Raw genomic sequence first — 22,724 nt, 5'->3', positions numbered from 1 at the left:
GACAGGTCGCCCAAAAAGTTACATATTGCAGCTTTCATCAGCTTCAGCTTCAGATGCTTCTTCAGGCAGCGAGTTGTCCTCATTACTACCCTGGCTGCTGTGTTTGTTCTCCAACTTCTTGTACCAGAGCCCATTTCTCTCGGTTCTCTTCAGCGTATTCTTCTTCCTGGCTATCTCCTCCCACTCTTGCCAGCGTCTTTCCGGCCTACATCTTGCTTTCTCACCCTTGAGCAGTTTTGCCCAGTTCTGTTTCTCTCGCTGGGCAAGGCTGCAAATCATTCCACCGTTAATGTAGAACTGATCACTTTGAGTCTCCTCCCTCCAGTATGTTCTTGCGATCTTCCTCTCATTTCTCGCTTTTACTTTTTCGTTCCCCCAGCCAATCACTTTCCCTGGCCCTGGTCTGGACCCTATGCCTGGCCTCCTCAGCCTTCTTCTGAAACTTATGCTGAGCTTCCTCCAAATTTGAGGAAGACATAATCTTATTGTTGCCCCTGTGAGGCAACTGTTCATCCTCACACTCTTCATTCTCAATGTCAAGCAGCTCTATGTTTTCCTTGTCAGCCCTGTGCCTTGGTGCTGGGTCAGCCTTAGGCTCGAGTCCATACTCAGGTGTCAGGTCTGGTTTTGGCCTGGACTTGCACTCGATGGCCCCACCATTTGGCACAGGAACAGGGACAGCAGGCACCCACTTTCTCTGGACCCTTTTTTTGTCCCGCTGCACACTCTCCATATTTGTGTTCCCCCATGTTTTCTGTCCTCTTTTTCTTTCATTATTGTCTGCCTTTGTGTTCATACCTTGTACCCTAAAATTCTCTATATCACTCAGTCTCTCCTTCATCGCCTTCTGTTCCCTCCTGGTCATCTCTGCCTCCCACCTCTTGTTGGCACAAAACAGGGATGTACAGTATGGAGGTGAACAATCTGAAGAAGACTCTTATTGGGTTCTCCTTATTTATGTCATTCCATCATTCATTCCATTGTCATAATCGGAACTATACTGAACAAAAATATAAACACAACATGTAAAGTGTTGGTCCCGTGTTTTATTAGCTGAAATAAAAGATCAACACATTTTCCATATACACAAAAAACGTATTTCTCTCAAATTGTGTGCACAAATTTGTTTACATCCATGTTAGTGAGCATTTTTCCCATGCCAAGATAATCAATCCACCTGACAGCTGTGGCATATCAAGTAGCTGATTAAACAGCATGATCATTACACAGGTGCACCTGGTAAGGGGACAATAAAAGGCCACTCTAAAGTCTGCAGTTTTGTCACACAACACAATGCCAGAGATGTCTCAAGTTTTGAGGTAGTGTGCAATTGACATGCTGACTGCAGGCATGTCCACAAGCTGTTGCCAGAGAATTGAACTCTCATTTCTCTACCATAAGCCACCTCCAACGTCATTTTAGAGAATTGGCAGTACGTCCAACCGGCCTCACAACCACGTGTAACCACACCAGCCCAGGACCTCCACATTCAGCTTCTTCAACTGCGGGATCGTCAGAGACCAGCTACCTGGACAGCTGATGAAACTGGGGAGTATTTCTGTCTGCAATAAAGCCCTTTTGTAGGGAAAAATTCATTCTGATTGGCTAGGCCTGGCTCCCCAGTGGGTAGGCCCTGCTTCCAAGTGGGTAGGCCTGCTCAGTCGTGAAATCCATAGATTAGGGCCTAATTTATTTATTTAAATGTACTTATTTCCTTATATGAACTGTAACTCAGTAAAATCATTGAAATTGTGGCATGTTGTGTTTATATTTTTGTGATGTCAGTGTTACTTTTGTCTGAAAAGTTACAGATGGTTCTGAAGCAGCAATTTTTTCCTGATTTCCTGATATTGTGTGTCTGTAAAAAGCATAAAAACTAGGTTGAGCCTTGCCCATCTATATGAAATAATACAAACTTAACCTAAAGGTTAAATAAAAAATCACCTTAATTTTTGTTATCTCAATTAAAGAACATGAACATACATGACTCATACATGATTGTGTTTGACATCATGACTGGAATTCCGACAGTACAATGTCACTAGACTTAGATCAAATGAAGTTCTCTATTTCCATCCAAAAATATGAAAAGGCCATACTTCTCATCAAAGTATTCACATATTTGATATGATTGAACAGATAAACGAATACACTATTTCTCACCTGTCAAAATGCATTTTCCTTCCACCAAGTATTGTGAAAGTAGAATTGGACAAGGCCTATTTTGCATGTGGGTTCCACTCCCATCCTGCTGGAGGCGGTAGTATACCACACTGCTCGTTTACCAATTGCTTTGAACCTCAGTGCTGGTGAAAAAGATGGCGGCGCCCTACGGTGATACGTGTAACGAGAAGATGCTGTAGATAATTATTACTTTATAAAGATAAATAATACTTAGCAACATGTTTAAAGAAACTGCACAACTTTTTAAGGCCGCAGCTCCTTTGCTTGCAAAAACGACGCTTTGGAAAGAAGTAAGAATCAGCTCGACACATGTAGGGAGCAGTGTCCACGGGCATAGATATTTCAATGTCACCTGCAGTTTATGTGCGAAGGTACCGCCGAGAAAAAAGCCGCGAGTCAAGGTGGACATACCCGGACTCGAGCGCATTACCTATGGCGATAGAATGCACTATGTCCCTGGGTTGGCAAAGCCCTCTTTCCCTACCTGGGTGCGAGACTGGAACGACCCCTCTCATTATTATGCGCCGAAAGAGGAAGAAATGCCACTCCATAAAGAGAAGTCTTGCTTCATATTTAACCAAAGGACAAACGCACTTGAAGGTATTTTATATTAAAGTTCTATAAACTTTTGGCTCCTATTACTGATCCTGTGTTAGACAAATGGAAGATATCAGTCAACAAAAGAGATGCCACTAAATGTCAATTGGAGGCCAAAATATAGAAATCAATAAATCTAATGAATCAATTGTGTGTATTCTCTTTAATATGTATTCCTATGTTACAGGTGTCAGGCAAGCACTGTGGCTCACTAAATCCAAGCTGACAAATGGACTTCCGGACCAGGTTCTGTCATTGGCTGAGAATGAAGCCAATCAGATTGAAAACCAGGATGAGCGAGTTCAGAATGCCATCAGGCATGCTCGCTTCTGGGACACCACAGAGGAACGACCGTCCAGAGACAATTTCTGGTGAGTCTAGTCTACCACTACTCAGATGAACGCAAACAAACTAGTCCATGACCCATAATTGTCTTTGTCTGGTGTCACAGGTTTTCATTCCCATCAGAATCATAAAAAACATGGCTGGGCCAGCTTGGGTCTCTGAACATTAAATCCACTGTCTCTGTGCTGACATGTGGCATCTCTCTTCTGTCCTTTGTCTCTCTAGCGTGGCTTTGCTGAGGAGCCTGATCCACCTGTGTGGGAGCCTGCAGGTCAGTCATCCTGGGCTTGGCAGGAGGATCCTGGCGGAGAAATACAGTCTGGCTGCCACATGGAGCAGAGGTAGGCCCGTGACCCCTGACGTCATTCAATAGCATTATGCAATAGTGGTAAATACAGTATTATTCTGGACTTTGAATGTATTTGTTATTTTAGTGTTACTGAAATAACACTATTGCCCATCTCCTCATCAAGTTGTACCCAGTCCAAAATCAACCTCTAAGCCCCACTAGTAGGTAACGTGTCCAGGGCCCATTATTTAATATCTATGAGATAGACAGGATAGCCACAGTACATAGGCTACTACTACACACCATTGACTAAAAGCTTAGCTGTTTTATCTCAACTCTTCCTGGCCACCTGTCCTCCAGGTGAAGACTTGTTCCAGGTGCGAGGGCAGAATGGGTTGCTGCTCAACAGCATGGCCCCACTCCCAGTGCTTGCTGGGAAAGAGGAGGTCCAGAGCACGGCCGACCATGTCCTGGAGACGTTCTACCCAATCTCTCCCACCATCGACCTGCAGAGTGTCCAGGTCTACGAGGAGCAGAACCATACAGGCAATACTACTGTTTGTCAATCAACCAGTCATTACAGCTACAGATCCATACAATTTGTATGTAGAACAATGGAAATGTTGAATTCAGGTCAGGAATGAACTCACAATAAAACCTCTGTTCCTTCAGGCTTCAAGGAGGACTACCCTTACCCTCATGCCCACACCCTGTTCCTCCTGGAGGCAGGAGACACCCCTGTCACTCTCCTTCCTGAGCAGCTCCGTGCTAAGATGATCATGTTTGCCTTCGGGAACGCCCTGGCTCGTGCTCACACACTCCACGGGGTAAAGGCTGTTTGTAACCTTACACGTAAATTGGTATAATGTCCAATACTTTATTACACAGGGGTAATAGTTACACATTTGTAACAGAAATTATAAAAAGTGATTGAATCGGAAAGAGATTTGATCAGGATTTCTGCTTGGCATAATGAACTGATGGTTGCTTACAGTGGCGGACTTACAATTTGGCAGAAGAGGCAATTGCGACAGGCCTCACATCAGCAAGGCCCCCATGCTCTGCTCGAGGCCCCCCAACCCGAGACAAACGACCAGCTGTCGTGGGCTGCTCAGCTCATCGCTCTCATTGTCTCTTGCTTTAGCAGGTTGGTTCAGCAGCAGCAAAATCTGCGCGAATCTTTAAAGTTCCGAAGGAAATGGGGAGGGATGGGGTTTTTGCCTGGGTACTATGCCCAGGTTAATGAGGCCAGCCACATTTTTGACAAAAAAGGCCCCAAAAAAAGTTTATGAATCCATACAGATGAAAAAAAAATAAATAATTAAAATAAAATAAAAGATCAATAATTTATTTCCATACATATATTTCATATCAATATTAATACAATTTTAGTTTTTCTTATACTAGTAGAAACAAGTGCCATTAATCACCCACGTACTGGTTCATAATAATGGACTATTCCACCCTGACAGAGTTCCCATGCATTGTTCCACACAATATGATTGCAAATGTGACTTTCATTGAAATTAAGCTGCAACAATGAACACATCCTCCACCGATTTCTCCCGCCACTGATTGTGTATGTGGGTCACGTGTCTAGTCTTGAGCGATTAACCTACATGTGATTTTTCTTCTCCGTTTTAACAACCAGTTGACCGATGTCTGTTCAGTTATTTGAAATCCATTTCATTCTGTTTTTTTCTGTTAGCTCAATGCGCACATTGCACAGTTTCTCTAGAGATTAACTGTGCAATGTAGTAGGGAGTTTCCAACAGGCCAATATTTTTCACAGTTTAGCGACAATGACCATAATTCATTGCACATCTTCTTGTCCGGTCTGTTTCTTTTACACTTACTACAGAAGAGACCGAAGAATGCATGATCGTGAGGTGATCTAGAGAGCAGCTGTTGCTCCGTGAGGTATCTCTACCTGAAAATATATTATCGAAATGATTAATAGTTGGTATTCAGGAGTCATATAAGTATGCCTTATTTACTATGAACAACTACAAAATAGTCATATGTCAGACAGCACGCAGTAGGCAGCAGCTCTATAGAGATGATGACTTGGAATGAAATAATAAAGTCATCAAATATACAGAACTGAAATATTTTATTAAAGTAATGTGAATAAATTATGATAATCACGACTACAAAAAGTAAACCAGCCACATCACAGACACCGACGTCACTTTTCCAGACAAACTATACACTTTATTTGCCTACATTGAGGATAATACAGTGCCACCGCCGCAGCTCGCTAACAAAGACTGCGCCCTTTCCTCAGTGGCCGACGTGAGTAAAACATTTAAAGTTGTTAACCCTCGCAAGGCTGCTGGCCCAGACGGCATCCCTAGCCGCGTCCTCAGAGCAAGCGCAGACCAGCTGGCTGGTGTGTTTACGGACATATTCAATCTCTCCCTATCCCAGTCTGTTGTCCCCACATGCTTCAAGATGGCCACCATTGTTCCTGTACCCAAGAAGGCAAGATAACTGAACTGAATGACTACCGCCCTGTAGCACTCACTTCTGTCATCATGAAGTGATTTGAGAGACTAGTCAAGGATCATATCACCTAGACCAACTTCAGTTTGCATACCGCCCCAACAGGTCCACAGACAATGCAATCGCCATCACACTGCCCTATCCCATCTGGACAAGACCTATGTAAGAATGCTGTTCATTGACTACAGCTCAGCATTCAACACCATACTACTCTCCAAGCTCATCATCAAGCTGGAGGCCCTGGGTCTCAACCCCGCCCTGTGCAATATTGGGTCCTGGACTTTCTGAAGGGTTGCCCCCAGGTGGTGAAGGTAGGAAGCAACATCTCCACTTCGCTGATCCTTAACACTGGGGCCCCACAAGGGTGCATGCTAAGCCCCCTCCTGTACTCCCTGTTCACCCACGACTGCGTGCCCATGCACACCTCCAACTCAATCATCAAGTTTGCAGACGACACAACAGTAGTGGGATTACCAACAACGATGAGGCAACCTACAGGGAGGAGGTGAGGTGTCAGGAAAACAACCTCTCACTCAACATCAACATAACAAAGGAGATGATCGTGGACTTCAGGAAACAGCAGAGGGAGCACCCCCCTATCCACATCGAAGGGACAGCAGTGGAGAAGGTGGAAAGTTTTTAAGTTCCTCTGCATACACATCACAGACAAACTGAAATGGTCCACCCACACAGACAGTGTGGTGAAGAAGATGCAACAGCACCCCTTCAACCTCAGGAGGCTGAATAAATTTAGCTTGTCACCCAAAACCCCAACAAACTTTTACAGATGCACAATCGAGAGCATCCTGTCGGGCTGTATCACAGCCTGGTACGGCAACTGCACCGCCCTCAACCGCAGAGGGCGGTGCAGTCTGAACAATGCATCACCGGGGGCAAACTACCTGCCCTCCATGACACCTACAGCACCCGATGTCACAGGAAGGCCAAAAAGATCATCAAGGACAACAACCACCCGAGCTACTGCCTTGTTCACACCGCTACCACCCAGAAGGCAGGGTCAGTACAGGTGCATCAAAGCTGGGACCGAGAGACTGAAAAACAGCTTCTATCTCAATGCCATCAGACTGCTGAACAGCAATCACTAATTCAGAGAGGCTGCTGCCTACATTGAGACCCAATCACTGGCCACTTTAATAAATGGATCACTATTCACTTTAAACAATGCCACTTTAATAATGCTTACATATCTTCCGTTACTCATATCATATGAATATACTGTATTTTATACCATCTATTGCACCTTGCCTATGCCGCTCGGCCATCGCTCATCCATATATTTATATGTACATATTCTCAATCACTCCTTTAGATTTGTGTGTATTAGGTAGTTTTTGGGGAATTGTTAGATTACTTGTTAGATATTACTGTACTGTTGGAACTAGAAGCACAAGTATTTCGATACACTTGCATTAACATCTGCTAACCATGTGTATGTGACCAATACAATTCAAAGCAGTAATGGGCAGTCACTACCATCGTGAAAATGGTATTAATTGTTTTATTCTGTGTTATAGGATTCATCCCACATAATGCATAGTGCATAAAAAAAAGATTAAAATATAATTGAACCAAAACCAAATGCTCAGCACTGTTGTTCAACCTCTCTTCCCCCTCCCTTCAGACTAAGCCTGGGGTGCTGGAGCAGCCCATAGTGGTCCAGTCGGTGGCCACCAACGGCCGGATGTTCCAGTATGTGGTGTTCCAGCTCAACACCACAGACCTGCAGGCTGACGAGGGGGTCAAGAACCAGGTGTGGGTGGAGAATGACCAGCTGCTGTACGACTTCGCCAAGGTCCGCCCCCTCATCAAGAAGAGGGTGGTGCAGGTAAGAAATACTTTCTTTCTTTCTTTGTCTCTTTTCAAAAGTTATATAATCAAACAGTTATAAAATACACTGTACACCCTTATAGGGTCCCACATCTGAAATGGATAGTAACAGGGAATCCATTTGACTTAGTAGCTTAGATTTTATACAAATGGTATTTCAAACATCAATATGACCAGGTTTTGTTCTTTCTGTTTTCCCCCTGCAGATTCCACCAGGTCTATCTGGGTACAAGCCTGAAACCTTCCAGAAGTTCCTGTCCCTCTATCTGCATGGAGCTGTGTGAACTAGCTACATTAAATGGCACCAAAACAACAATGTTCCACTATTCATAACCTTCCTTTTTCTACTGGCATTACTGTAATATCTGAAAAGTCACCCTAGATACTCTAGCTCATCAGAGTCAAGTTTCATTGCGTTTCTCTACCCTAGGCTCAGTTTTGGATCACAATCCTCTGTAGAAGAGGATTGTGATCCATATCTCTTATTGCTTAAGAAAATGACCAAAATAGCAATGTGGAAATGTAGCTATGTATGTCATTATGACAAACTCATTATTTTGAGATGCTTAATTTGTTTCCAGAATTGATTAAATGGATACAGATGTCACACAATTAAGGTGGATTGCATGTCATACAATGAAATGTGCTGTTGAAATGATCCCTTCCACCTTAAAATGTGGTTTGGGTGGGAGGTGGTGTTGGCAGCAGTAGCCATTTCATGCTGCACCTTGTCCTAACCACGCTGTCATAACAAGCTGAAACGCGCCCGATATAGTCTACACTGTACATAGGTAGAGTGCACAATCTAAAAAGCCCAATGCGATATTCCTGTGCGTGTTATAACTTTGAGGTAAGTTCATCGACAAAAGCACCAGACCGTTCTTTGTGTCCTCGCTGCTCTGTTGCCATTTTGTTGATTTGTTACGTTTGGTCTGGTATGATATGAATTTGTGGATGTCCATCCATTTCGTATGATATGTTACGATTTCCAATTTGTTGTGGCTAACATTAGCTAGATGCCTGGGTCATTCCTATCGCCCGGTGCCCCCAGGAAATATCACCTTATTTAGTGTAAAATGACGATGCCAAAGGGCATTACATATCAAGTTAGGTGTCCTTTACTATAAAAACGCAAATATATGGATGTCGAAGTTAATTTTATGCATTTTGTTTTTAGTGTGTGTCGGCGTTTTTACCATTTCCCCGGCTGCTATTCATCAACTTCTGAAAAATATTAGCTATTAAATATACTGAACACAAATGGAAACCCAACATGCAAAGTGTTGGTCGCATGTTTCATGGGCTGAAATAAAAGATCCCAGAAACTTTCCATACACACAGAAGGCGTATTACTCTAAAATGTTCTTCACAAATTTGTTTACATCCATGTTAGTAAACATTTCACAGGTGCACCTTGTGCTGGGGACAATAAAAGGCCACTCTTTAATGTGCCGTTTTGATACACAACACAATACCACAGATGTCTGCAGGAATGTCCACAAGAGCTGTTGCCAGATAATTGAATGTTACATTTCCTACCATAAGCCTTGAATGTTGTTAAAAAAAAATGTTTTATCAGTTTGTCCTCGCAACTGCAGACCACTTGTAACTACGCCAGCCCATAACCTCCACATCTGGCTTCACCTGTGGGATTGACTGAGACCAGCCACCCGGACAACTGATGAAACTCGGTTTGCACAATTTAATAATTTCTGCATGCTCATCGTCCGCACCAGGGTCTTGACCTGAATTCAGTAGGCAAATGCTCACCTTCGCTGGCACGCTGGAGAAGTGTGCTCTTCACGGATTAATCACGGTCTTAACTGTATCGGGCAGACGATAGACAGCGTGTATAGTGTTGTGTGTGCGAGCGGTTTGCTGATGTCAGCGTTGTGAACAGAATGCCCCATGTTGGTGGTGGGGTTATGGCATGAGCAGGCATAAACTACGGACAACGAATCAACAACCTGATCAACTCAATGCGAAGGAGATGGGTTGTGGTGCGTGAGACAAATGGGGGTTACACCAGATACTGACTGGTTTTCTGATCCACATCCCAACCTATTTTTGAAAGCTTTGCACACTCTTGGAATTCTCTCAACCAGCTTATTGAGGTAGTCACCTGGAATGCATTTCAATTACAATTTGGAAAATAGTAACAATAAAGAAAAACCCTTGAATGAGTAGGTGTGTCCAAACTACTGACTGGTACACATATACTTTTCCTGAAAAACTTGAGGACCAAAAGACACGGCATGGTAGGAATGACCAGGGAAACGCTAATGTTAGCTAGGTTAGGGGTTAAGGTTTTTTATTTATCTAGGCAAGTCAGTTAAGAACAAATTCTTATTTACAATGACAGCCTTGTTCAGGGGTAGAATGACAGATTTTTCTTCCCCCTTGTGTGCTGCCCTTCTCGTAGCTTTATGGGCCTTGCACAGCTGGTGAGCAATCAGCCCTTGGTTACTCACCAGCTCCCAATCAGCCCCAATTAGTCCTGACCGGAGAGACCGTCGAGACCTGGCACGTCCAGCAGATGGAGCCATCGCCTCGTGATGTACAACTCCGTCTGTCCCCGGGTGGCTGACCTGCTGTACGCCACACCTGATTCTGGGGTCCATTCTTCGTCGCTGTCAGTGTCCTAAAGGGGTCATTGTCCTCGCTATCAGAGAGTATGCTCCATTAGACTACTTTCACCTATAGAAAGTCCCTGTGTCTATTGCCTGTGAATGTCAGTGGATATTTTGGCAAAAACATTGACTAAGGCCATCATTTTACATAATTTTACATCTGTCATTGAGCATGATTTTGCCCTGAAAGGTATCCAAACTGCACAACGTTGCCCTGAGGCAAAAAAAAAAAAATGGTAACCTAACTGCACAACGTTGCACTGAGGAAACAAAAAAACCTATCAAATATGATTCTTTAGAGGTTCCTACACAAGTAAAAAAAAAAATTATTGCCACGTTATCTCTAATTAAACATGCAAAATAATGAAATGTATCTGACCTTTTGCTCAGACCATGTGCTTACATCGCTCTGCGAAGGCCCCTGCCCCAATTGAAGCATCATACCAACTTCTGCACCTCATTGGATTGTTTACAGACATGTCATTACATATTTTCATGTGTAGGAATTTGAAAATAGTAATATGGGGGATGTGAGGGCCAAAAAGTGTATTTGCTGCCTGAGGGAAAAGATGGGCAGTAGAGAGTTAAGGGAAGGGTTAGCTAACATCCTAAGACTAAGTAGTTGCAAGTAGCTAAAACGTAGTAAGGAGTTGCAACGTTTATAATTAGCAAAATATTTCAGTGATGAGGTTCAAACACACAACCTTTGGGTTGCTAGATGTTCGAATTGTACACAAAACCCATCCACCCTCCTTTCATTTTCTCCTTTCAAGTAAACCTATGTCTTCTGTCACCACAGCGAATGCAACATACACTACCAAAAGTATGTGGACACCTGCTCGTCGAACATCTCATTCCAAAATCATGGGCATTAATATGGAGTTGGTTCCCCCCTTTGCTGCTATAACAGCCTCCATTCTTCTGGGAAGGCTTTCCACTAGATGTTGGAAGTTGGAACATTGCTGCGGGGACTTGCTTTCATTCAGCCACAAGCGCATCAGTGAGGTCAGGCACGGATGTTGGGCCGATTAGGCCTGGCTCGCAGTTGGTGTTCCAAAGTTGTTTGATGGGGTTGAGCTCAGGGCTCTGTGCAGGCCAGTCAAGTTCTTCCTCACCAATCTCGACAAACCATTTCTGCATGGACCATCGCTTTGTGCACAGGGGCATTCTCATGCTGAACAGGAAAGGGCCTTCCCCAAACGGTTGCCACAAATTTGGAAGCACAAAATAATCTAGAATGACATTGTATGCTGTTTCCTTAAGATTTCTCTTCACTGGAAACAAGGGGCCTAGCCCGAACCATGAAAAACAGCCCCAGACCATTTATCTTCCTCCACCACACTTTGCAGTTTGTACTATGTATTGGGGCTGGTAGCATTCTTCTGGCATCCTCAAAACCCAGATTTGTCTCCAGATGGTGAAGCGTGATTCTTCACTCCAGAGAACGTATTTCCACTGCTCCAGAGTCCAATAATGGCGAGCTTTACACCACTTTAGCCGACGCTTGGTATTGTGCCTTGTGATCTTAGGCTTGTGTGCGGGTGCTCGGCCATGGAGACCCATTTCATGAAGCTCCCGAAGAACAGTTCTTGTGCTGACTTTGCTTCCACAGGCAGTTTGGAACTCAGTAGTGAGTGTTGCAACCGAGGACAGACCATTTTTGCGCACTACATGCTTCAGCACTCGGTGGTCCCGTTTTGTGAGCTTGTGTGGCCCACCACTTTGCGGCTGAGCTGCTTTTGCACCTAGACTTTTCTACTTCACAATAACAGCACTTACAGTTGACCGGTGCAGCTCTAGCAGGGCAGAAATTTGACGGACCAACTTGTTGTAAAGGTGGCAATAATGCCACGTTGAAAGTTACGGAGCTCTTCAGTAAGGCCATTCTACTGCCATTGTTTGTCTATGGAGATTGCATTACTGTGTGCTCGATCTTATATCTGTCAGCAACGGGTCTGGCTGAAATAGCCAAATCCACTAATGTGAAGGTGGTGTCCACATACTTTTGTATTAATAGTATATCATACTAATTTGAGTGTCCCAGATTTTAGTTTACTATGTTACATCTAGCCTATTTGACCAGACTGGTACTTTGGAGTGAACTTTTCTCTGTAGGTAGCAAACTGGCACCCCGAGTGAACTTCCATTCTAGCCAAGTACCTCAAATCCACAATAATTATTTGAGCGCAGACCAGAATCTGTCAATTCTTAAGCCTATGTTTGTCCTCTGTTTGCCTTTCTTGGATTACTGAAATCCATACATTTGAATAAAACATGAATCAAATGCAACCACCGACTGTTTCCTCATTACTGTTACTCTAAGATGGCAACTCATCGCGAATGTGCCAATTGAATCTTAACAAGGTGAAACAGTCGGCGGTTGTATTTGATTAATATTTTTATTTAAAAGTAGGTATTTTAGCAAACAAAGAAAGGCACGCATCTACAGAGGACAAACATAGGTACACAGTAAGGGTTTTAGAATGGAAATGTTTTCGGTATTGACTGCATGGTGCATTAATTATAGTCTATGCTCAACTCCGTACGTGGAATCATCGTAGAGGTGAGGTACTTAGCTATGCCTATTTATGCTGGTAGCTCAGATAGTTTATCTATACACTTATAGTCTTGATATGAAAATATGCTGCTTAACTTTATACGACGGTACTTTAAGCTGTAAAATGGAATGAACTAGCATTGCTATTTAGTCGGCTATGTTAGGGGAAGCTCCTATCACTGCAATCACTGTGCAATAATCTGTCACATCTCCTGTGTAGATTTGAGGTTGGGTATGTCATGGGGCAGGCAAGGACTACTGCTACAGAGTTTTCTTTGCTATTGCTCTGTATTCTTCCTAAAAAAATATTATTCTATAGCCGAATTTTGCATGGATAACATGTTGGTCACTAGGTCACTCAAATGAAATGCATTTTCATTGACCAACGTTATATTACCTTTCCTAGAGAGGAGACATAAGATCTGAGACCCTAAGATGAGCAGACCCCAGGATGAGTTGGCAGAGGAGGGGGAGGAGGTGTTCAGGAACCTTACAGAGGTAAAGAAGAGCCAGATAGTGATGCCCTGCCATGCCAACCACCGGCAGGAGCTCAGTGTGGGTCAGCTGCTCAAATGGATGGACTCTACAGCCTGTCTTTCAGGTGTGTGTGTCTGTCTGTCTGTTTCTGTGTTCTCACTCACAATGGGCCTGTGGGAATGGCCTATTGATCCAGTTTTGGATTGGACGATATCTCATACACACCCGCATCATGTTCAGTAAGGCCTTTGCATAGACGGAGATGGCATAGTTTGGCACTAATATTTTGTGACACTGACTCTTACACTCACTAGAACCAACACACTTCGCACACAAGGCTAAGTGTGTTGTAATGTTGAGCAGTAGCGAGCCGGGTACCTGAAGGCTGACTTTGGTTGTCAATTGAACAGTGTTTCTATCAGAGCTAAGGATAAGACCCAGATGCAGACAGTTCAACCCACAGAAGTTTATTTACAAAACCGGGGACAGGCAAATGACAGGTCAAGGGCAGGCAGAGGTTGGTAATACAGGGCCGAGTCCGTAAGCTGCAGGCAGGCTCAGTGTCAGGTCAGGCAGAATGATCAAAACCGAGTACGGAAAAAACACGCTGGTGGGCTTGATGAGACAAGATGAACTGGCAACAGACAAACAGAAAACACAGGTATTTTTTTAATTTAACCTGTATTTAACCAGGTAGGCTAGTTGAGAACAAGTTCTCATTTACAACTGCGACCTGGCCAAGATAAAGCAAAGCAGTGCGACACAAACAACACAGAGTTACACATGGAATAAACAAACATACAGTCAACACAATAGAAAAAAAAGAACGTCTATATACAGTGTGTGCAAATGGCGTGAGGAGGTAGGCAATAAATAGGCCATAGTAGCGAAGTAATTACAATTTAGCAGATTAACACTGGAGTGATAGATGAGCAGATGATGCTGTGCAAGTAGTGATACTGGTGTGCAAAAGAGCAGAAAAGTAAATAAAAACAATATGGGGATGAGGTAGGTAGATTGGGTTGGCTATTTACATGTTGACTATGTTCAGCTGCAGCGATCGGTTAGCTGCTCAGATAGCTGATGTTTAAAGTTAGTGAGGGAAATATAAGTCTCCAGCTTCAGCAATTTTTGCAATTCGTTCCAGTCACTGGCAGCAGAGAACTGGAAGGAAAGGCGGCCAAAGGAGGTGTTGGCTTCGGGGATGACCAGTGAGATATACCTGCTGGAGCGCGTGCTACGGGTGGGTGTTGTTATCGTGACCAGTGAGCTGAGATAAGGCGGAGCTTTACCTAGCATAGACTTATAGATGACCTGGAGCCAGTGGGTCTGGCGGCGAATATGTAGAGAGGGCCAGCTGACTACAGCATACATGTTGCAATGGTGGGTGGTATAAGGGGCTTTGGTAACAAAACGGATGGCACTGTGATAGACTGCATCCAGTTTGCTGAGTAGAGTATTGGAAGCTATTTTCTAGATGACATCGCTGAAGTCAAGGATCGGTAGGATAGTCAGTTTTACTAGGGTAAGTTTGGCGGCGTGAGTGAAGGAGGCTTTGTTGCGAAATAGAAAAGCGATTCTAGATTTGATTTTGGATTGGAGATGTTTGATATGAGTCTGGAAGGAGAGTTTACAGTCTAGCCAGACACCTAGGTATTTGTAGTTGTCCACATATTCTAGGTCAGAACCGTCCAGAGTAGTGATGCTAGTCGGGCGGGCGGCTGCGGGCAGCGAACGGTTTAAGAGCAGTTGGAGGCCACGGAAGGAGTGTTGTATGGCATTGAAGCTCGTTTGGAGGTTAGTTAACACAGTGTCCAAAGAAGGGCCAGATGTATACACAATGGTGTCATCTGCGTAGAGGTGGATCAGGGAATCACCCGCAGTAAGAGCCACATCGTTGATATATACAGAGAAAAGTTGGCCCGAGAATTGAACCCTGTGTTACCCCCATAGAGACTGCCAGAGGTCCGGACAACAGGCCCTCCGATTTGACACACTGAACTCTGTCTGCAAAGTAGTTGGTGTATAAATGCACAGGGGATAATGGGGGAAATGGGTGACACCTGGAGGGGGGTGGAGGCAAGCACAAGAAAGGTGAAACAGACCAGGGTGTGAAAATTTCCTCCGACACATTGGTGCGGCTGGCTTCCGGGTTAAGTGGGCGGGTGTTAAGAAGCGCGGTTTGGCGGGTCATGTTTTGTTGGACTCATGGCTCAACCTTCACCTCTCCCGAGCCCGTTGGGGAGATGCAGCAATGAGACAAGATCGTAATATCACGGGGAGAAAAGGGGGGTAAAACTATTATTTTTTTCAAATAAAATAGTAACACGAGGAATCAATACACAGTAAGTAAAAAATAACAATAACGAGTAAAAATAACATGGCTATATAGAGGGAATACCAGTACCAAGTTGGTATGCAGGGGTACGAGCTAATTTAAGTAGCTATGTACATACACCCTCTAGACGACAGAAAGTGACAAGTCACTGTGTTCTTACTCACAACAGCTGAAAGGCATGCTGGGTGTCCTTGTGTCACCGCCTCGGTCGATGACATCCACTTTGAACACACTATTGGGTAAGTGTCTGTGTTGTTGATTCACCTTCCTTATTATAAGTCATCAAAGTCATTCTGGACTTTGTTCTTTGACAAGAAGCCTTGGTCCGTGTGGTATACCCTTACACATTAGACATACAGTAAAGAACTGGAGCCACAGCTTAGATTCTGGATTTGTTATTTTTACCGTGCCTAGTGTGGTTGACATAATACACTAGTGGAAATGGGTGTGTGTGTTTTTCAGGGTTGGACAGGTGGTCAACATCAAGGCCAAAGTCAACCGATCTTTCAACACCAGCATGGAGGTCAGGCCATGTTCAAACCCTATAACACCTTAATAAAACCTAGAGTTTTATCCTAACGGATGGATTTCCGGCTGGACAAATAGTTGAATTCCTGTGATTTTTATCCTTTGTGATGCTTTGTGTGTGTCTCAAGGTTGGCATCGTGGTGAACTGTGAGGACCTGTTCAGCGATAGCCACTGGAGGGTGTGTCAGGCATTTGCCACGTTTGTCACCCAGCGCACTACTGGAGGAAAGGTGAGATTTGATTGGGGACATAGTGTGTGGAAGAACGTTGATGAAAGGATACAGATGGTGTGATGATGTGTAAGAGTTGATGTTGAGTAATGTTGAGTTGACTGTGTGTGTATGCTCTCAGGTACTATAATAACCTGGTGTGTTTGTGTGTGTGTGCGTGCATTTGTGTGCGTGCATTTGTTTGTGTGCGTGAGTGCGTGCGTGTATTTGTGTGTGTGCGCGTGTGTTCACTCCACAGGTACAGCTGCGTCCGTTGGTCCCCAGTACTCAGGCGGAGCAGGTGGAGCACAGCCTAGCAGCTGAGAGGAGGAGGATGAGGCTGGTCCACGCTGACATCATGAAGGACCTGCTCACCAACAGGGCCTTTCAACAAGGTCAGTCGCCATGGCAATGACCTCTGCAAGAGGACTATTATCACTATTGGAACTGTAATGGTGTATGACACTTTATGCCACAGTGAATTCGGAAAGTATTCAGACCCTTTGACTTTTTCCACAATTTGTTAGGTTACAGCCTTGTTCTAAAGATGACACAATTAATGTATTTTTATCTACACACTATACCCCATAATGACAAAGCGAAAACAGGTTTTTAGAATTTTTTGCAATTTTATAAAATAAAAAAAACAGAAGTAGCTTATTTGCTCCTGAGTGGCACAGCGATCTTAGGCACTATATATCAGTGTTAGAGGTGTCACTACATACCCTAGTTCGATTCCAGACTGTATCACAATCGGCCGTGATTGGGAGTCCCATAGAGCGGCATACAATTGGCCCAGCGTCGTCCAGGTTAGGGTTGGCCGGGGTAGGCCATCATTGTAAATAAGAATATGTTCTTAACTGACTTGCCTAGTTAAATAAAGATAAAATGGACATAAGTATTCAGACCCTTTGCTATAAGACTCGAAATGGAGCTCAGGTGCATCCTGTTTCCATTGATCATCCTTGAGATGTTTCTACAACTTGATTGGAGTCGACCTGTGGTAAATTAAATTGATTGGACATGATTTCGAAAGGCACAACTCTCTATATAAGGACCCACAGTTGACACTGCATGTCAGAGCAAAAAACAAGCAATGAGGTTGAAGGAATTGTCCGTAGAGCTCCGAGACAGGATTGTGTCGAGGCACAGATCTGTGGAAGGGTACCAAAACATTTCTGCAGCATTGAAGGTCCCCAAGAACACAGTGGCCTCCATCATTCTTAAATGGAAGAAGTTTGGAACCACCAATACATTTCCTAGAGCTGGCCGCCTGGCCAAACTGAGCAATCGGGGGAGAAGGACCATGGTCAAGGAGGTGACCAAGAATCCAATAGTCACTCTGACAGAGTTCCAAAGTTCCTCTGAGGGGATAGTTCAACCTTCCAGAAGGACAACCTTCCAGAAGGACAACCATCTCTGCACCACACCAGCAATCAGGTCTTTATGGTAGAGTGGCCAGACGGAAGACACTCCTCAGTAAACAGCGCATGACCGCCTGCTTGGAGTTTGCAGGCGGTCACCTAAAGTCACCTAAAGCCTCTTAGACCATGAAAAACAAGATTCTCTGGTCTGATGAAACCAAGATTGAACTCTTTGGCCTAAATACCAAGTGTCACATCTCGAGGAAACCTGGCACCATCCCTACAGTGAAGCATGGTGGTGGCAGAATCATGCTGGGGGGGATGTTTTTCAGCGGCAGGGACTGGGAGTCTAGTCAGGATTAAGACAAAGATGAACAGAGAAAGTACAGAGATCCTTGATGAAAACCTGCTCCAGAGCGCTCAGGACCTCAGACTGGGGCCAAGGTTCACCTTCCAACAGGACAACGACCCTAAGCACACAGCCAAGACAATGTAGAAGTGGCTTCGGGACAAGTTTCTGAATGTCCTTGAGTGGCCCAGCTAGAGCCTGGACTTGAACCCAATCGAACATCTCTGGAGAGACCTGAAAATATCTGTGCAGCGACACTCTCCAACCTGACAAAGCTTGAGAGGTTCTGCAAATACAGGTGTGCCAAGCTTGTAGCGTCATACCCAAGAAGACTTGAGGCTGTAATCACTGCCAAAGGTACTTCAACAAAGTACTGAGTAAAGGGTCTGAGTACTTATGTAAGTCTGATATTTCAGTTATCCATTTTTTATACATTTGCAAACATTTCTAAAAACCTACACACAATACCCCATAATGACAGAGCAAAACAGATTGATGAGAGGAAAAAACACAGTTTAGAATAAGGCTGTAACGTAACAAAATGTGGAAAAAGTCAAGGGGTCTGAATACTTTCCAAATGCACTGTAAGTAATGTTGAGTTTGTGCGCTGACAGGTGCTGTAATAACCTGTGTGTTTATGTGTGTGTTAGTGGACGTCCAGGAGACTGAGAAGGCAGTGCCAGCAGAGAGGACGCAGGTAGAGAGTGTAGAGTTGGTTCTCCCTCCTCATGCCAACCACCAGGTCAACACGTTCGGAGGACAGATCATGGCCTGGATGGAGAACGTGGCTACTATCGCTGCTAGGTACCCCCCACACACACACACACTGCTGAACAATAAATCAAAGGGCCACCCGGACTACCGGGCCACCCCAAACGGACAATTTACATTGACCCAAAATCCCCCCGCCTCCCTCTGTTTTTACACTGCTGCTACTCCGTTTATTATCTATGCTTAGTCACTTTACAAATGACCTTGACTAACCTGTACCCCCGCATATTGACTCTGTACCAGTACCCGCTGTATATAGCCTTGTTATTGTTATGTAATTTTCTTGTTACTTCTTTAACTTTAGTTTATTTAGTAAATATTTAAATAAAGCTTGTAAGTAAGCATTTCACGGTAAGGTCTACACTTGTTGTATTCGGCGCATGTGACAAATAAAATTAGATTTGACACACACACTGTTAAACAAGAACAGAAAACACCACACAAGCAGTGTGATAAGAATGTAATTACACCGTATTGTAACATCTTCATCTTCATCCTTCTCCTCATCTTCCTCCTCCTTCTCTCATTCCTCTGCTCCCTCTTCTCACTCCTCCTCTTTGTCCCCCTCTCTCCTCCACCTCTTCCTCCTCCTCTCCAGTCGTCTGTGTAACGCCCACCCCACCCTGCGGAGCATTGACATGTTCCATTTCAGAGGTCCCTCACAAGTGGGCGACCGGCTGGTCCTCAAAGCCATCGTAAACAACGCATTCAAGAACAGGTGAGCTTTAAATCATATACTTTATAAAGCAAGGCTATAAATTGGTTTGACTGTGACAGTTTTCTGTATTTGAGTATTTCAAATCAATGGTGATAAGGATCGGGAGAACTTGTGCTCACATTATTGATTGATTTATTGAGTAATTGTTTGATTAATCTTGGATAATTCAAATTTCAGTCATTAACTTACATTGGAATGTTGAGTTGACCTGAGATGGTCATGTGTCCCTGTGATGTCGCAGCATGGAGGTGGGCGTGTGTGCAGAGGCCTATCAGGGGGAGGAGCCTCTGAGGCACATCAACAGCGCCTTCATGATCTTTGAGGTCTGCGACAGGGATGGCAAGCCCTGCACGTTGCCAAAAATACAACCTGAACCCCTGGTCAGAGTCAACCAGTTCTCATTCAAATTGGAGTGAAATTAGATGTTAAAAATTATATACATTCCTATTTAGATTTTTATTAGCAGTTAATGAACAGTAACTACCTAAGGAGCCTATTTCACAGTATAGTCCTCCTGTCTTATTTAACCTCTTTCACTGACAGGAGGGAAGGAGACGGTATCAGGAGGCCATCGCTAGAAAGAAAATACGACTTGACAGGTGAAGAGAAGGATACTTCCTCTGAGTAACTTTAATTGTGACTGCAATGTAGCCTGCAAAGTGTGTAGAATAGAATATTGTAACAGATTTCTGTGTGTCCATTCAGGAAGTACATAATATCCTGCAAGCAGACCGAGGTGCCCTTGTCTGTACCGTGGGACCTCAGCAACCAGGTGAAGGACGACGAGAGACCTTAACGTCAAACAGTACTGAATACACCCTCTGGTTCTCACTCTACATAGCAGTTGAAACAGTTTAGGATAGTACATAGGTTAGAGTTGAAATGTTGATTAAGATCCAAGATTGATCTAGAATGATTAGCACATCTTAGTCACGAGTAAGACCAAAGGTCATACATTTTATGGACTGTCCAATCACTTGGGCCTTGAAATCAATTATAAAATGTATCGCCAGGTGATAGCGTGAGTGCTAAAGTGCTATGTCATGTCTAACTCTCCCAATGAACACATTGTGCTTACTGTGTTTGAAGCTGAACAAGTGTCAAATGGGAACAATAACTTTGAATGCATTTTGAATGGCTGCAGGTGTACCTGAGCTACAACAACGTGTCTGCTTTGAAGATGCTGGCTACCAGAAACAACTGGGTGTTAAACTCTGAGAAAAACAAGGTGAGCTGTGTTGAGACTTTTATTTAGGCCATCCACAAGGCATAATGGATAGGGAGCCACTGTGGGACACAGGCTATGGCCTCGAGGGACCAGAGTTTTTCTCGGTCACAGTGCCAAACTAGGAAATACTCTGGGCTCATGTTAAATTCAGGACTAATCATGGCTTATGTAATCCCCCTCTGGCCCACAGGTGAGCCTGTACACCCTGGAGCAGAAGCAGGTGTTGAGTTTTAAGATTGAGTTTGAGGCAGACGTCTCGGCTGAGAGGGCCTTCATGGTGCTCTCTGACCTCGGCAAGAGAGTGGAGTGGGATCCAAACTATGAGTGGGTATCTTGGGAATCTGTATGCACAGACAGACAGACACACACACAAACACAGGACCCTCTCTTAAGTGGCGTATAAGGCCTCAAGAGTATACAGAGCAGCCTCCCGCACTGCATAGTCTGTGTCACTGGCTTCTCCTGATTTCACGACTTTCCCTGTGTAGGAGGTGTGAGCTGATTCGTAGGGTGGACGATGATGACTTTCTGTACCGCGTGGTGACTCCCTCCATATGCCGGGGTGGGGTCAGTTGCAGCTCTTCAGCCAATCAGGGAGGGATGGTCCAGGACTTCATTCTTCTGGCCTCCAGGAGACCACCGTGTGACAGCGGGTGAGTGGCAGACTGACTGACGGGCAGGCAAGACCAGACAAATAGAGAGACAATGTGATAGAAAGATTTTTTTTTTTATCTTCAAGGGACCCTTATGTTATTGCTCTGCGTTCGGTCACTCTACCCACACACCCTCCTACAGAGGGCTACAACAGAGGGGAGGTGCTGTGTGCTGGCTTCAGCATCATGGAGGTCTCCAACACTGTATCCAAGGTAAGAAAGTGTGAAACCAGTAAAAAATTGTTTGCCCAATGTGTTTGTAGTCTCTTGAATTACCACTGGTAAAATGACCATGACCGATGGCAACTTTAATGAGGACAACTCCTATCCTGTTTGGCCCTCCTAGATCTCCTACTTCAACCAGGCGTCTCCCGAGGTCCTGCCCTACATCTCCACAGACATCGCCGGGCTCTCCTCCAGCTTCTACAGCACCTTCTGCACCTGTAGTACCTTCCTCCAGGACAACAGGGACAACCCTAACCTCAAAGACCAACCACCCTCCCACATACTGAATAGTACACTACTGTAACCCCCTATCCTCACCACACCTGACCCCCTCACCCTCAATGAGTATTGTGCTGATGGATTTAACAGACTGCCATTAGATGATCTGATGAAGTTCAAGTCTTTTATTAGACTGAATAATGTAAGGAGCCTGTTCATAAATCTGTTTGTGCGGTCTTGCCAACTCCTATGGCCATTGACAATGACCGTAAAATATATCTGGGACCAGGCTAATGAAAGAGGAGCATCTACAGCAAACATTTTTGGGGCGCTGATGGTTTTTAACAATGTTTTGCATCTCCAATTATAACATGTGAAAATTATATGAGATGTAAATTGTATTTTAAGTTTTCCAGAGAATGAATACTAACGAGATGTTTTTTTTACTGAGAAGAGCTCTGTATTTTCAGAATACAGAAAGTAACACTGCATTTGATGTCAGATGTGTTTTATGATGTTTTTTATGATGAGGCATTCGATGTTTCAGCCAAGTTACACATAAGATAAGAATATCATATCTTAAACTACAGGCATTAAAGTTATTTATATATATATAAAACAATTGAAACTACAAAGATTGTACAAAATTATTGCTAACAATTTTACAATAAATATATTACAATTAAATGG

General features: G+C 44.1%; 2 protein-coding genes across 6 annotated transcripts; both read left to right on the top strand.

The window, feature by feature from the left end:
- Window positions 1-2,291: 2,291 nt before the first annotated feature.
- mrpl37 (mitochondrial ribosomal protein L37) lies at window positions 2,292-8,380 on the top strand. Its single transcript, XM_029623931.2, has 7 exons — window positions 2,292-2,784; window positions 2,969-3,152; window positions 3,352-3,467; window positions 3,776-3,961; window positions 4,088-4,242; window positions 7,563-7,766; window positions 7,975-8,380. Exons 1-7 carry the CDS (start codon window positions 2,403-2,405, stop codon window positions 8,050-8,052), a joined length of 1,305 nt encoding a protein of 434 aa, XP_029479791.1. The 5' UTR covers window positions 2,292-2,402; the 3' UTR covers window positions 8,053-8,380.
- A 91-nt stretch (window positions 8,381-8,471) lies between these two features.
- Window positions 8,472-22,721, top strand: acot11a (acyl-CoA thioesterase 11a). 5 transcript variants are annotated; one of them, XM_065005825.1, is made up of 17 exons: window positions 8,472-8,618; window positions 10,191-10,440; window positions 13,362-13,556; window positions 15,940-16,009; window positions 16,233-16,293; window positions 16,427-16,528; window positions 16,767-16,902; window positions 18,871-19,024; window positions 19,590-19,709; window positions 19,951-20,089; window positions 20,253-20,308; window positions 20,415-20,481; window positions 20,854-20,937; window positions 21,128-21,261; window positions 21,426-21,590; window positions 21,677-21,803; window positions 21,937-22,721. In XM_065005825.1, exons 3-17 carry the CDS (start codon window positions 13,391-13,393, stop codon window positions 22,117-22,119), a joined length of 1,764 nt encoding a protein of 587 aa, XP_064861897.1. In that variant the 5' UTR covers window positions 8,472-8,618; window positions 10,191-10,440; window positions 13,362-13,390; the 3' UTR covers window positions 22,120-22,721. The 5 variants fall into 5 exon arrangements, with proteins under 5 accessions (XP_064861897.1, XP_064861896.1, XP_064861898.1 ...); XM_065005824.1 differs by lacking the exon at window positions 10,191-10,440 and adding an exon at window positions 9,367-9,459; XM_065005826.1 differs by lacking the exon at window positions 10,191-10,440 and adding an exon at window positions 9,348-9,459 and having other exon boundaries at window positions 19,951-20,032.
- Window positions 22,722-22,724: the final 3 nt, after the last annotated feature.

This window comes from Oncorhynchus nerka, linkage group LG20, assembly GCF_034236695.1.
Source record: "Oncorhynchus nerka isolate Pitt River linkage group LG20, Oner_Uvic_2.0, whole genome shotgun sequence".
In the NCBI taxonomy this organism is placed as follows: Eukaryota; Metazoa; Chordata; class Actinopteri; order Salmoniformes; family Salmonidae; genus Oncorhynchus; species Oncorhynchus nerka.
The sequence above is the reverse complement of the archived record's forward strand: the minus strand, read 5'-3'. Positions and strand labels throughout refer to the sequence as shown.

Bases quoted from the DNA above. Each gene is read 5' to 3' on its own strand.
- mrpl37 (XM_029623931.2), top strand. From the start codon at position 2,403: ATGTTTAAAGAAACTGCACAACTTTTTAAGGCCGCAGCTCCTTTGCTT. The intron at 2,785-2,968 runs GTATTTTATATT...CCTATGTTACAG, and splicing joins AAGGACAAACGCACTTGAAG to GTGTCAGGCAAGCACTGTGG. The intron at 3,962-4,087 runs GCAATACTACTG...CTGTTCCTTCAG, and splicing joins CGAGGAGCAGAACCATACAG to GCTTCAAGGAGGACTACCCT.
- acot11a (XM_029623927.2), top strand. From the start codon at position 13,391: ATGAGCAGACCCCAGGATGAGTTGGCAGAGGAGGGGGAGGAGGTGTTC. The intron at 16,529-16,766 runs GTGAGATTTGAT...TTCACTCCACAG, and splicing joins AGCGCACTACTGGAGGAAAG to GTACAGCTGCGTCCGTTGGT. The intron at 19,025-19,589 runs GTACCCCCCACA...CCTCCTCTCCAG, and splicing joins GTGGCTACTATCGCTGCTAG to TCGTCTGTGTAACGCCCACC.